A 13,994-nucleotide genomic window follows, 5' to 3' on the forward strand; every position below is an offset into this window, starting at 1 on the left:
AAAGAAAGAGTGGCCGGGCGCGGTGGCTCAAGTCTGTAATCCCAGCACTTTGGGAGGCCGAGATGGGTGGATCACGAGGTCAGGAGATCGAGACCATCCTGGCTAATATGGTGAAACCCCGTCTCTACTAAAAAATACAAAAAACTAGTCGGGCGAAGAGGCGGGGGCCTGTAGTCCCAGCTACTCGGGAGGCTGAGACAGGAGAATGGCCTAAACCCGGGAGGCGGAGCTTGCAGTGAGCTGAGATCTGGCCACTGCACTCCAGCCTGGGCGGCAGAGTAAGACTCCGTCTAAAAACAAACAAAGAGAGAAAAAGAAAAGAAAGAGAAAGAAAGAAAGAAAGAAAGAAAAGAAAGAAAAGAAAGAAAGAAAATAAGAGAGGACACAAACAATGGAAGATCATTCCATGGCTGGGCGCAGTGGCTCATGCCTGTAATCCCAGCACTTTGGGAGGCGGAGACGGACAGATCACGAGGTCAGGAGATTGAGATCATCCTGGCTAACACTGTGAAACACTGTCTGTACTAAAAATACAAAAAATTAGCACGGCGTGGTGGCAGGCGCCTGGAGTCCCAGCTACTCGGGAGGCCGAGGCAGGAGAATGACATGAACCTGGGAGGTGGAGCTTGCAGCGAGCTGAGATCGTGTCACTGCACTTCAGCCTGGGCGACAGGGCAAGACTCTGTCTAAAAAAAAAAAAGAAGAGAGAGAGAGAAAGGAAGAACATTCCATGCTCATGCATAAAAAGAATCAATATTGTGAAAATGGCCATACTGCCCAAAGTAATTTATAGATTCAATGCTATCCCCATCAAGCTACCATTGACTTTCTTCACAGAATTAGAAAAAACTGCTTTAAATTTCTTATGGAACCAAAACAAAAAAAAAAAAGCTCATATAGTCAAGACAATCCTAAGCAAAAAGAACAAAGCTGGAGGCATCATACTACCTGACTTCAAACTATACTACAAGTCTACAGTAACAAAAACAGTAACGTACTGGTATCAAAACATATATATAGACCAATGGAATGAACACAGGCCTCAGAAATAACACCACACATCTACAACCATCTGATCTTTGAGAAAACTGACAAAAACAAGCAATGGGGAAAGGATTCCCTATTTAATAAATGGTGTTGAAAAAACTGGCTAGCCATATGCAGAAAACTGAAACTAGACTCCTTCCTTACACCTTATACAAAAATTAAGATGGATGAAAGACTTAAATGTTACACATCAAACCATAAAAACCCTAGAAGTAAACCTAGACAATACTCTTCAGGACATAGGCATGGGCAAAGACTAAAACACCAAAAAAAGCCAAAATTGACAAATGGAACCTAATTAAACTAAAGAACTTCTGCACAGCAAAGGAAACTATTTTCAGAGTGAACAGGCAACCTATGGAATGGGAGAAAAATTTTGCAATCTATCCATCTGGCAAAGGGCTAATATCCAGGATCTACAAAGAACTTAAACAAATTTACAAGTGGGCAAAGGATATGGACACTTCTCAAAAAGACATTTACATGGCCAACAAACATATGAAAAAAACCACATCATCACTGGTCATTGGAGTAATGCAAATCGAAACCAAAATGAGATACGATCTCATGCCAGTTAGAATGGCGATCATTAATAAGTTAGGAAGCAACAGATGCTGGAGAAGATGTGGAGAAGTAGAAAAGTTTTTACACTGCTGGTTGGAGTGTAAATTAGTTCAGCCATTGTGGAAGACCATGTGTTGATTGATTCCTCAAGGAGCTAGAACTAGAAATACCAGTTGACGTAGCAATTCCATTACTAGTTATATACCCAAAAGATAATAAATCATGGCTGGGCGCGGTGGCACAAGCCTGTAATCCCAGCACTTTGGGAGGCCGAGACGGACGGATCACGAGGTCAGGAGATAGAGACCATCCTGGCTAACACCGTGAAACCCCGTCTCTACTAAAAAATACAAAAAACTAGCCGGGCGAGGTGGCAGACGCCTGTAGTCCCAGCTACTCTGGAGGTTGAGGCAGGAGAATGGCGTAAACCCAGGAGGCGGAGCTTGCAGAGAGCCGAGATCCGGCCACTGCACTCCAGCCTGGGTGACAGAGCGAGACTCCATCTCACACACAAAAAAGATAATAAATCATTCTACTATAAAGGCACGTGGCCGGGCACAGTGGCTCAAGCCTGTAATCCCAGCACTTTGGGAGGCCGAGACGGGCGGATCACGAGGACAGGAGATCGAGACCATCCTGGCTAACACGGTGAAACCCCGTCTCTACTAAAAAATACAAAAAAACTAGCCAGGCGAGGTGGTGAGCGCCTGTAGTCCCAGCTACTGGGGAGGCTGAGGCAGGAGAATGGTCTGAATCTGGGAGGCGGAGCTGGCAGTGAGCTGAGATCCGGCCACTGCACTCCAGCCTGGGCCACAGAGCAAGACTCTGTCTCAAAAAAAGACTACAGTAATGAAAACAGAATGAAATGTGCAGAAAAATGAACCAAAAAATTCAATGATACAGAAACCACTAGTCTCACACATTTAAGAGATGATGGAAAAAGAGAACATAAAAAATAGTTTACCACGGAATATCTTAAAATTATGCAGATATCTGTGTGTCCACCAAAACAAACAAACAAAAAGTCAGAATGTTCACTCTCTTGTATGCCATGAACAGTACTTTGGCTGTCACTGTAAACTTCAAGGAAGATTACAGAAGTGAAAGAAGAATTCTTAGAAATTTTAAAAGCATAAGACAGAAGATGCCCCTGTGTGTGAGAAAACTAAAAATAAAAATAAAAATAAGGCTTTCCAGAAACTACTTTTGGAGCACAGCTTCCAGAATCACTTTAAGGACTGGCTTCCTCCTTGACTTTGGACCTCTCATCCATGTTGTCTGTATTCACTCTCACCTACCTGGGGGTTCTTCCACCATCTCATGTCTCTTCATATTCCAGGGCTCTTTTCCTTGCTCCAGAAAAATGATCAGGTCTGGCTTAAAGGCAGCAATACCTGTTTTATTAAAAATGAACAACATGTGTCTTGCTCATATTCTCCAATTACCAACTTAGTAATGTGCTCAGTAAAGAGGATGTAATAGAATATTCTAATACATTTATCCCAAAATACTAAATTATAACATATTGGGAAAAAGTCTTATGGGGTGCCTGCATAAACTGGCCATAAAAATATGGGACAATAAGTTGTGGAAAGTTACAGGAGGTCTCTGAGGAGGAAAGCCTCCTTGTTACCATCACGTTCCCATGACCAGAGCTTGACCTGCTCCCTTATTTATAAACACTGTGCTCAAGGAGAAAGATAATCCTTTGAAGCACTGGAATGTGGCCAGATATGCTGGTTCCTAGTTAGGCCCACTCCCCACAGCTGCTCTCTGATAAATTCAAGAAAAAATCAGAAGTTAAGTTTATCCTGCTTCAGCACAAAGAAAATGCACCCAAACCACCACTGCTCTAGGTGTATGACACACCACCTCCCTTTCACCGTTTCAGCCCTTCTTCTCATTCCTTCATCGCCACCACACTTTATGTACCCTATAGGTGGTGTTAAGGTTGGTCCCCAACAATAACAGAAATTTCTAAATATTTAGAAAGTAATTTTGCAGGTTCTTAATTTTATCACCTGGTACTACTGAATTAAAACTTGGGGGTTGCCAGCAAACTTTTGAAATTACCATTAATCTAAAGTGAAGGACACAGATCAGCTCAAAAATGTGGTAGGTTCAGGTCAAGATGAAACATCTCGAAATTTTTTTTCTATATGGAAAAATCCCTATGATTTTCTTGAAAACAAAAATCTGAAAGCATAAACTACCAAAAAGAAATTATACAAAAAAGAAATGATGTTGGGAGCTGAAAGCCTGAGAGTCGTGACCCACTCAGCATTCCACTGGAGGCTATATGATCAAACAGCAAACTGTTTATCATTAATGCAGAATGTGGGCAAACTCACTTCTGCTCCTGACACCAGAAGGTACACTGAGGGCAGTCACTCCCTGGTGCCATGTTTCTTGAGGTTATCTACCGTAACATCTGGAGACTACTGTTCAAAGAATGCAGTCGTGCAGTCCTGCACTGAGTCAAGAGCTGACCACAACCTCCCCCTTCTCCCTATCTCCTTGATTCAATAAATACGAAGGGCTATAGAGACTCAGGGCCCTTATTACTAGAAGCAGAGTCCCCTAACTCCTTCTTCCAAATATACTCTTTTTTCTGTCTTTATTCCCACATTCATCCTCCTTTGTTCAGTCCAATAAGGTCTGCAGCCAAGTGGCATCCAAACACAGGGACTTTGAGGACTTGAATGAAGAAGGTCTGCTGGAGCAGAAGTGAAATTGACCAGATGAACGGGGACCCTGGGACAAAATTACCAGAAGTGGATATAAGGTCAGTGCTCTAAAGAAGTACTAGGAATGGGAACTTTCTGAATCAGGGTAACATGAGCAGAATTTGTCTATTGAAGAAACACGTTATGTGCAGTTGCTTAAAGTTCTGTTGAAACAGTCTGGAGCTCAAGTTAATTCACAGACATTAACTAAGCTTCTGAAGGAGGTTATTACGTATAACTTATGGTTTCTGCAGGCAGGCACTCTCAATGTGGAAAATTGGGACAGAGTAGGAGATGGATTGAAATGGGCTCATCATAAAGGCCTTAAAGTAGACCCTTCTGTTCTTTTCTGCTTGGGCTTTGGTTTGCATGGTCCTACTGCGGCTGTCTCCTTCTTATTCTGTCAGACAACAAGAGTCAGGTTCTGAGTCTCAAGAATTAAAAAGATAATTTGTTCCTCCAACAATGCCTATTGAAAATAATGAGCAAAAGAAAGGGGAGAATTGGCCACTTGCTAAGCAGGAAAAAGGAGAGGAGAATTGGCCTCTGCCACCCCCTCCAACAACAGAAGTAGAAATCCCCATACAAAATAATTTTGCATGCTGCTGCCGTGGCTGGGGAACCTTTAGGACCTTGTGCTGTTCCTATTACTGTGAGGCCTGATCTGAACAATCCACAACATCTTTTACATGAGCACTCTCCTGTACAGTTTAAATTACTGAAAGAATTAAAAGTTAGTGTGGTTAATAGTAGAGTGCAAAGCCCATTCACTACAGGGTTGTTAGAATCGGTGTTCAGAGCCATGCACCTCCCACCCTTTCATATAAAACATTTGGCTTGCATTTGCTTATCCACCAGGGCACAGCTGACATGGAGTTTAAATTGGCAAGAAATGTGTGCAGACCAGGCGAGGCAGAACCACGCCACTGGTCAAGGAAACATTACAGAGGAAATGATGACAGGCAGTGGCCCATTTTCAGATCTGGTACAACAATTAACATTCCCAGAGGCTGCTTACCACTGGTCTGCCTTAGCCACCAAGCATGCTTGGAGAATAATACCTGAAGAGGGAGTTCCAGTGCAGTCTTTCTACATATCATGCAGGGATCATGAGAGCCTTATGCACAATTTAGCGCATGGTTGCTAGAGGCAGTGTGGCATCAGATCCCTCATGTCCCTGCTCCAGAAATGCTTACCATAATTCTAACCTATAATTCTAACACAAACGCAGATTGCAAGTGAGCAGTGGCTCCTGTGAGATCCACAAAAAGCTTGGGGAATTACCTTAAAGCTTGTCAGAATGTAGGAATTTAATTTCATTGTTCTACAATGTTAGCACAAGTAATGGCTAGTTTAGTAGTTGACAGATCTAAAAGGAGCCAAGGGTCAAACCCTAAAGTGGAAAAGTGTTATAATTGTGGAAAAACTGGACATTGCAAAAAGGTATGTCACCAGATCTCAGGACAGAAAGGACCTTACAATGCAGTGCCCCCCACCCAGAGCAGAAAAAACACCAGGACTCTGTCCTCACTGTAACAAAGGGAATCATTGGGCTGCAACAGTGGAAATCATTGGGCTAATCAGTGCCACTCAAAATTTCATCATAATGACAATCCCCTGTCGGGAAACGAGAAGGGGCCCTGGACCCAGGCCCCTCAAACAGTGAAAGCATTCCAATTTCAGACCACAACCCCATTTAAAGGGTTGGTCCCAGGAGAAACATTGATTTCCTCTCCCCAGGAACACCAGGAAGTACTGGATTAGATCTCCCAGTCAGAGAAAGAATTACATTAGTTGCAGGAGACAAACCTACCAAAGTATCCACTGTCACTTTGGGGACCTTTACCAGCAGGACACATGGGACTAATTTTAGGCAATAGCTGCCTTAACTTGCAAGGCATCACTGTAGTCCCAGGAGTAGTTGACTCTGATTATGAAGGAGAAATTCAAGCAGTTTTAATGTCACAAGATCTTTGGGTTTTTGAACCAGGGGAATATATAGTGTAATTATTGCTTATGTCCTGTAAATTACACCCTTCTCCACAAAAGGAGAAATGAAGAAATAAAGGGTTTAGGAGCACAACTACATGAGAAATTCATCTATCACAACCCATAGTCTCTAATACACCCACCTATGTAGTACAAATTAAAGGAAAGAAATTTTATGGGCTTATGGAAACAGGAGCTGATATGTCAGTAATATTCAGTAAAGATTAGCCCCCATTTTGGCCCATTTTGGGTCGCATCCCTGGGCTATGGATTCCCGTTAATCAGTCCGAGTCTTGGGCTGCCACCCCTTCTTTGCACTTCATGAAACTTCTAACTCAACTTACTCATCGTGTCCATAGAGCCTTAGGCATGATAATTTTTGCTATTGTTTCCTTGGTCACACTAATAACTTCTGTTGTGATGTCCTCTGTAGCTTTGCATAGTTCTATTCAACAGCTCTATGTTGAGGAGAACAAGTACAAAGCTTCAATTGCAACAGCAATTGTGTTGTCATTTAAATCACACTCATATTTGTGTAACCAACTTAGAACATAACCAAAGTGAGTATCCATGGGGCCTTGTGAGAGCCCACTTGCAGGGAGCTTTCACATCCAACATCACCTTTGATATTGATGAATTACAAAACAAAATTCTTGATTTAAATAGGCAAACTCAAGAGTTTCAACTTTCTTTAGAAGACTGGATTGAATTCCAGCAAGGCCTGGAGAGCCTCAATCCTTGGACCTATCTAAAAGCACCACATTAAAATCTCATGTTGTTCTTGGAGTAATGCTGTTCTCTGTTTTCTGTTCATAGTCTGTAAAATCGGATGGACCAGCAATCAGAATATGAGAGCTGCCCAACCTGGCCTTACATTCATTCGGTTAATGCTAAACAGAAAGGGGGAAACGTTGGGAGCTGAAAGCCTGAGGGTCGTGACCAATTCAGCATTCCACTGGAGGCTATATGATCAAACAGCAAACTGTTTATCATGAATGCAGAATGTGGGCAAACTTGCATCTGCTCCTGCCTCCAGAAGGTACACTGAGGGCAGTCACCCCCTGGTGCCATGTTCCTTGTGGTTATCTGCTGGAACATCTGGAGAGTACTGTTCCAAGAATACAGTCATGCAAGCCTGCATTAAGTCAAGCAACTGACCACAACCTCCTCCTCCTCCCTAGCTCCTTTACTCAGTAAATACAAAGGGCTATAGAAGCTCAGGTCCCTTGTTCACTAGAAGCAAAGAGCCCCCTGACCTCTTCTTCCAAATATACTCTTTTGTCTTTGCCTTTACTCTCACGTTCATCCTCCTTTGTTCAGTCCAATAAGGTCTGCAGCAAAATGAAACCTGTAGCATATACTAGGAATTGTGTATTAAAGTTATTCTCACCCAGGAAGACCAGGTTTCTGTAGTTCTCTAACATCACATTTCTATATAAATTCTGCTGTGCAGTGTCCAGGCATTGCCACTCCTCCAGAGAGAATTCTATGGCCACATCCCTAAATGTCAGTGATCCCTGGAAAACACAAACAAACACACATATTTACCAATTGGTCATGGGCAGAATTTTTAATTTGACTCAAGGTAAAATGGAGAGAGTAAAGAGAGTTGGTTCTGATTTATAAGCAGGATGGAAATTATTCAATAAAATAGTTTTCAACACAGAAATATTCTCTAATGTTTTCTCTAACTCTGACAAAAGAAAGTGGTATAAGATCCATAACATCAGTGTATATGTAATATTTTTCTAGATAATGAAGTATAAACTGAGGGCATAAACACTAGCACGTACAATTTTGAGTGCTGTATTTACACTATACAGAATTAATTGTGTGCCGGGCGTGGTGACTCATGCCTGTAATCCCAGCACTTTGGGAGGCAGAGGCAGGCAGATCACCAGAGGTTGGGAATTTGAGACCAGTATGACCAACATGGAGAAACCCCATCTCTACTAAAAACACAAAATTAGCCAGGCATGGGGGTGCATGCCTGTAATCCTAGCTACTTGGGAGGCTGAGGTTGCGGTGAGCTGAGATCACACCATTGCACTCCAGCTTGGGCAACATGAGTGAAACTCCATCTCAAAAAAAAAAAAAAAAAAAAAAAAAAAGGAATTAATTGAATTTTTCAGATGGAAAAGACATAGTTTTGTATATGATTCAGATGGAACAGGCATGTTGAGTTAGCAGGTGTCACTCCAATTTTAATGTGTACAATAAGCTAGAGATTCTGTTACTGCAGATTTTTTATTTTTCAGAAGTTCTAGGATAAAGTCTGAGTTGCTGAATTTCTAATAAGCTCATCAGTATGCCAATGTTTTTGGCCCAAAAAGACTATTTGGTCAAACATCCAGTAATTGAATGAGCCTGTGTTTTTCTGTTTTTCTGGTTTGTAAACAAAGATGAGAGCCTTCATTTTCCAAAAACAGACAAATTCAAAGGAAACCTAAGAAAGAAAGGCAGCTGCCAGATTAAATGTGGTGGTTTGTTCATATCCTCTGTATAAAGATACTTAATGATGAAGAGAAAAATAACTAATTCTATAGTGAAAAAATGTGTCAGAGAGCTTATCAACCAAAGGATTTATTAACATCAACTACACTAGAACAAATTTTTATAATGTCCTGATGCACCCAGAAGGACACAGCATTATTGCTGAGATATTGCCCCTCAAAAGGTAAATTATAATCTGAATTTAACCATAAGGAAACATTAGTTTTATGGAAAGTTCAAGATAGAGATATCTCCCATGATCTGCAATTTTTAATAGTGACTTTAAATAGTCTTTCTTTAGCACTGTAGAGAGCAGGTATCTCCTAACAATTTTTTTAGAATTTTCTGGGTAACAAATACCAAACTGCTTCAATGAGTGTTTTCTGAATTCTGTACTGCATAGACATAATAAAGAACACAGATGAAACCTCAACATTGCATGTTCTCTGTCTTCACTAAAAACACCAGGTTTTCCCCAATGGGAATTTGGAGTATCTATACCTTCCCATGTTCAACAGCCACAAAGGGACATTTTTAATATTGCAGATTATAAATTCACAGTGAGATTTCTGCATGGCATATAAGAAGCCGTGATATAGAGAAGGCTCTGGTATATAGAAAAAAATGTATATTTTTCAGAGACTTTGATTATTGTAAGAATTTTTTAAAGTAGCTAAGACAAAGTTATTAGGGAGGAAAAACACAAGTACAGAAGTACAGGTTTGCAAGTACCAAACGCATGTTTCCTGGAGGAAGCAGAGTAGACACAGATCTTGATCTGAGACATGTTTTGCTGAAAAAGAAAAGGCCATTTTTATATATTTCTCCTCTTTCTCTAGGGTCCTTTCTCAGATCAAGTTTTCTGGACAAATTACACCTGCATCTTGAGAATACGCCTTTAAAAGTGTCAGCACTACAGGTCTACCTGCTGTCACCACATCCATAAGCAGAAGGACCACGACAGAAAAACTCCATCCATTGTGTCCTTTATCTCCTGCACAGAGATAAAAATACACTTTTCTTTATTTTGTCCTCAGGAGCCATCCCCTGACACAGGCACCAGCAATTTCTGCTACAGTAATGGAAATACGGGCCACGCTGTACTGTCCCTACCAAATCCAAACAGAACAGGTTCTTGGACCACCCTTTAATGCAAAGATGGAATGTAACTCTCATGAATGTATTTTGAATTCCTCATACTTGATTCTGGCCTCACCGTAGAGTCACATGAGCCACTTAATTACAACAACATGGTGGCTTCCACCTGAACAATAAACAGAATCCATAGACAGGGCACATGTAAAAAGAGTTCGGCAAAATGACCAGGTGATACTAATTGTAAGCCTGGGCTGTTAACCCCTTAACTAAGCATTTCCTCTCAAGCTCTAATGAGCTTATAAAATCACTTGGTAATTTTGGCCCTACTCTATGAAATGTAATTGTGAGGTATGGGAAGGGTCCATAAATGGGTCTTTTAAACAAGTGCCCTGCCAATCATGATGTTGCTCCCCCTGGGCTTATTATAGCATTAGTTAGAGAAATGAGGCACAACACAGAGTCCCTTACATGCAGCACTCTTGTCACAACACATATATTCTAGTACAAATGAAGACAATCATTCTTCATCCTAAAATATTATATTCTTTGCTGACTCTTTAAAGTTTACAGAGAAAAAAAAAAGCAGCAATTTCTGAGTAAGTCTGTGTTTGGAGAACATGTGCACATGTACTAATGCAGTGTTTATTAAGCAGGTACCATGGGCTCAATAGGATGTTACAGAGCATTGTGATAGCACATTATGTGGTTTAATCCTAATAACACCCTGTGAGTTGATACTATGTGTTCAATAATTCCAAGGCTTTCAAGGACCTAGCATTTTTATTTCTATTTCTGTTGCTCTGTCATTGATTTTTTTCAAAAAATGCATAGAAGTTAAATATAGATAGATGAAAGGGATACAGATGGAAAGAGTTTAATAAAATTTAAATAAATTTTTATTGTGTTTATGTTTACTTTCTTGTGACTTATGAATGAACTACTAGATCTGTAGGAACAGAAAACAAGCTGCTAAATAATGTCTCTGCAAGCACTGGATTTAATAAAAAATTTGAAAAGATCCTATAATATATACTTTATATTTCCCATTTATCTGCTTTTAAGTTTCAGAAAATGTTGAGCACCAGCTCTAAAAAGGCAACAGGATTCATGACCCAAAACTCTGATCTCCTCTAATCAGTTCTTTGAGGCAAGACTCCAGGGTAGAGCCAGACATAAATAAGGACTCCAAAAAGGGTGAATATGAACAGGGCTGGGGCAGAGTGGAGAGCCGATGTACAATTTTGTTCTCTATGCCACTGCGGGGTATTGTGAGTTCTTTTTTTTTTTTAAGTTTACTTAAGTAAACTTAAATCTGAGTTTTTATTTTAACCTTTTTCAGCCACTGCCCTGTAAAATTTATATTATATGCTAATAGGCAATTCAAAAAAAAAATCCCTTAAAGTTTTCTAGAATAACTTTTTTAGAAGAAAAATAAGTATTCTTAGCAGGGTAAAAGAAACACAAATAATAATAACGACTCTTCTGGTTGTAAGTTCAGGTGTAGCCATCAGAAACCACAATATAGGTCAGGCGCGGTGGCTCAAGCCTGTAATCCCAGCACTTTGGGAGGCCGAGACGGGCGGATCACGAGGTCAGGAGATCGAGACCATCCTGGCTAACACGGTGAAACCCCGTCTCTACTAAAAATACAAAAAACTAGCCGGGCGAGATGGCGGGCGCCTGTAGTCCCAGCTACTCAGGAGGTTGAGGCAGGAGAATGGCGTAAACCCGGGAGGCGGAGCTTGCAGTGAGCTGAGATCTGGCCACTGCACTCCAGTCCCGGCGACAGAGCAAGACTCCGCCTCAAAAAAAAAAAAAAAAAAAAAATCCATGGGTTCACATGATAAAGCAAGTTCTTAGAGACCTTTGACATCTCACAGGCACTAATGGACAGATCACTGAAGAAAAAAATTAACAATAGTAGGAACTGAACTCAACACTTGACTAAATAAATAGTCCTAATAGACATCTACAGAACTCTTCATCTAAAAATACCACAAAACACATTCTTCTCATCATCACATGGCACATACTCTAAAACTGACCACACAATCAGAAACAATTTTCAGCAAATTCAAAAATTCCAAAATGATACAAACCACACACACAGATTACAGCTTAAGAAAAACATGATTCAGGCCGGGCGCGGTGGCTCAAGCCTGTAATCCCAGCACTTTGGGAGGCCGAGACGGGCGGATCACGAGGTCAGGAGATACAAAAAAAAAAATAGCCGGGCTAGGTGGTGGGCGGCTGTAGTCCCAGCTACTCGGAAGGCTGAGGCAGGGGAATGGCGTGAGCTTGCTGTGAGCCAAGATCGTGCCACTGCACTCCAGCCTGGGCAACACAGGGAAGACTCCGTCTCAAAAAATAATAATAATAAAACGAAACAAGAAACTACGTAATTGTAGTTTCTTGATTAACTGTAATAGAAATGCAATACAAATATAATGTGAACCACATGTGATTTTTCTTTTTTTTCTAATAACCATTTCATCAGTAATCAATGAGATTTAAAAATTCTCCTAGATCGCTTGAATCATGCAAATGTGCTTTGCGTTTGTATTGTAACCCTTGTGGGTTGCTAATAACCAAGCAGTTTGTAGCAGAGTTAACTCAGGCTGGTTCTAGGACTCATTCATGTTCACTCACTGTACAATCACCTCTGGAAATGTGAAATTTACTTTTATATTTTTGTTATGTAGGGCTGGCAGGACAACTGGATCAGTTCCATTAAAAAGAGCAAACTTGAAAATATATCTTTTGACTCCAGCTCTTTAGAGATCTAAAGTGACCTCGATGGACAGTGGAAGAAATCACAACATGGAATTCCTTGAATAAATATTTATTGACTTAAAAAAAAGAAGAAAAGAGACTACGTAACTGTACCTAACCAATTACTGAATGTGGTTTTCTTCATTATGCACTTTACAAAACTCTTTCCGTCAAACCCCTTCAATAGACCATAAACTACAACCCATAGCTGAGTGCTCTACAATTTTGGAATCACTCTTTGATTAAATTCTTTAATATTTTTGAGGTGACTTCATAAATTTTAAATAGGAGAAAGCAGGAACTGGGAACCTCACTGACCAAAGCTCTTCCCATTCATGAAACCACATCCTGAGTCAGGATTCTCCTCCGACGACCCTCCCATGGTCCCTGCACATCTAGGAGAGACTCTGCGCTGCGGGTGCAGAGCTGCCCCAAGAGTAGCCCTGGCTCCAGGCCAGGGCACAATCACAGCGCAGGGAAGAGACAGGACGCCCAGGGCCGGCTATGAGCGCAGCCGCCATCTTATGGCTGAAGGGGACTGAGGTACAGCTAGGCAAGGAGAACTCGGGGCGCAGATGTGGAGCTGACTGCGGGGAGGCCTGAGTCCCACCACAGCCACTTCCCACTGGTTCCAACCAGCCCCGGCCACTCTCTCCGGCTGTCGGACCGGGCACACTCACCATTTCTAGGCTTCCAGGGGGTCCTGGCGACTTCGTTGTGGATCTTCCCATACCAGCAGGTCACCGGGCTACACAGGCTGGGCCTCTAGGAGCAGAGGACACACAGCAATAAAGACGAGACCTTGCCCTCCGACTGCAGCGAGAGTCAAAGGTTCAACCACGTCCCGCAAGCCGCCCTGTTGCCTCCAGCTGCGTGCCTGATTGGACGTTCCCAGTCCAGCGTCCCTGATTGGATAATGTTTAAGGCCCCGTCCCTTCAGGCCCTGAGTGACAGAAGATGTGATCAGATACTGGGCTGAATGAACAAAGAGTGCCAGCCTAGGCTGCAACCTTTTCAGGCAGGGCTTCCTCCCTGAGCTGTGCCAGGCCCACCCCAGAGCATGGGAAAATTCTGTCTCTTCTTTACTCTCTCTCTTTTTAAATATATTCGAATTGTGAACAAATGTATTTTATTGTCATGTTAATAATACATAAAACTTTTGTTCAAGAGTAAACCAATTTTTACTTTAGTAATAGTGTATTATCAATACTGAAGGCCGGGCGGGATGGCTTACGCCTTTAATCCCAACAGTTTGGGAGGCTCAGGCGGACGGATCACTGGAGGTCAGAAGTTCAAGACCAGCCT

At 41.7% G+C, this 13,994-nt stretch overlaps 1 protein-coding gene across 6 annotated transcripts in view; it reads right to left on the reverse strand.

Moving 5' to 3' along the window:
• LOC111524822 (zinc finger protein 676-like) overlaps positions 1 to 13,521 on the reverse strand; it is a 25,759-nt gene extending 12,238 nt beyond the window's left edge. For 5 of the 6 annotated variants that reach the window (XM_026448189.1, XM_031934904.1, XM_026448185.1 and 2 more), the window contains exons 1-3: positions 13,370 to 13,521; positions 7,717 to 7,843; positions 2,910 to 3,005 (exon numbers count right to left, since the gene is read on the reverse strand). In XM_026448189.1, the coding sequence (XP_026303974.1) occupies positions 2,910 to 3,005; positions 7,717 to 7,843; positions 13,370 to 13,420 (274 nt within the window). In that variant the 5' untranslated portion in view covers positions 13,421 to 13,521. Of the gene's footprint in view, positions 1 to 1,895; positions 1,952 to 2,909; positions 3,006 to 3,272; positions 3,276 to 7,716; positions 7,844 to 13,369 lie in introns of those variants that run through there. The other variant, XM_026448191.1, reaches the window with a different exon arrangement.
• Positions 13,522 to 13,994: the final 473 nt, after the last annotated feature.

This window comes from Piliocolobus tephrosceles, chromosome 21 (assembly GCF_002776525.5).
Source record: "Piliocolobus tephrosceles isolate RC106 chromosome 21, ASM277652v3, whole genome shotgun sequence".
NCBI lineage: Eukaryota > Metazoa > Chordata > Mammalia > Primates > Cercopithecidae > Piliocolobus > Piliocolobus tephrosceles.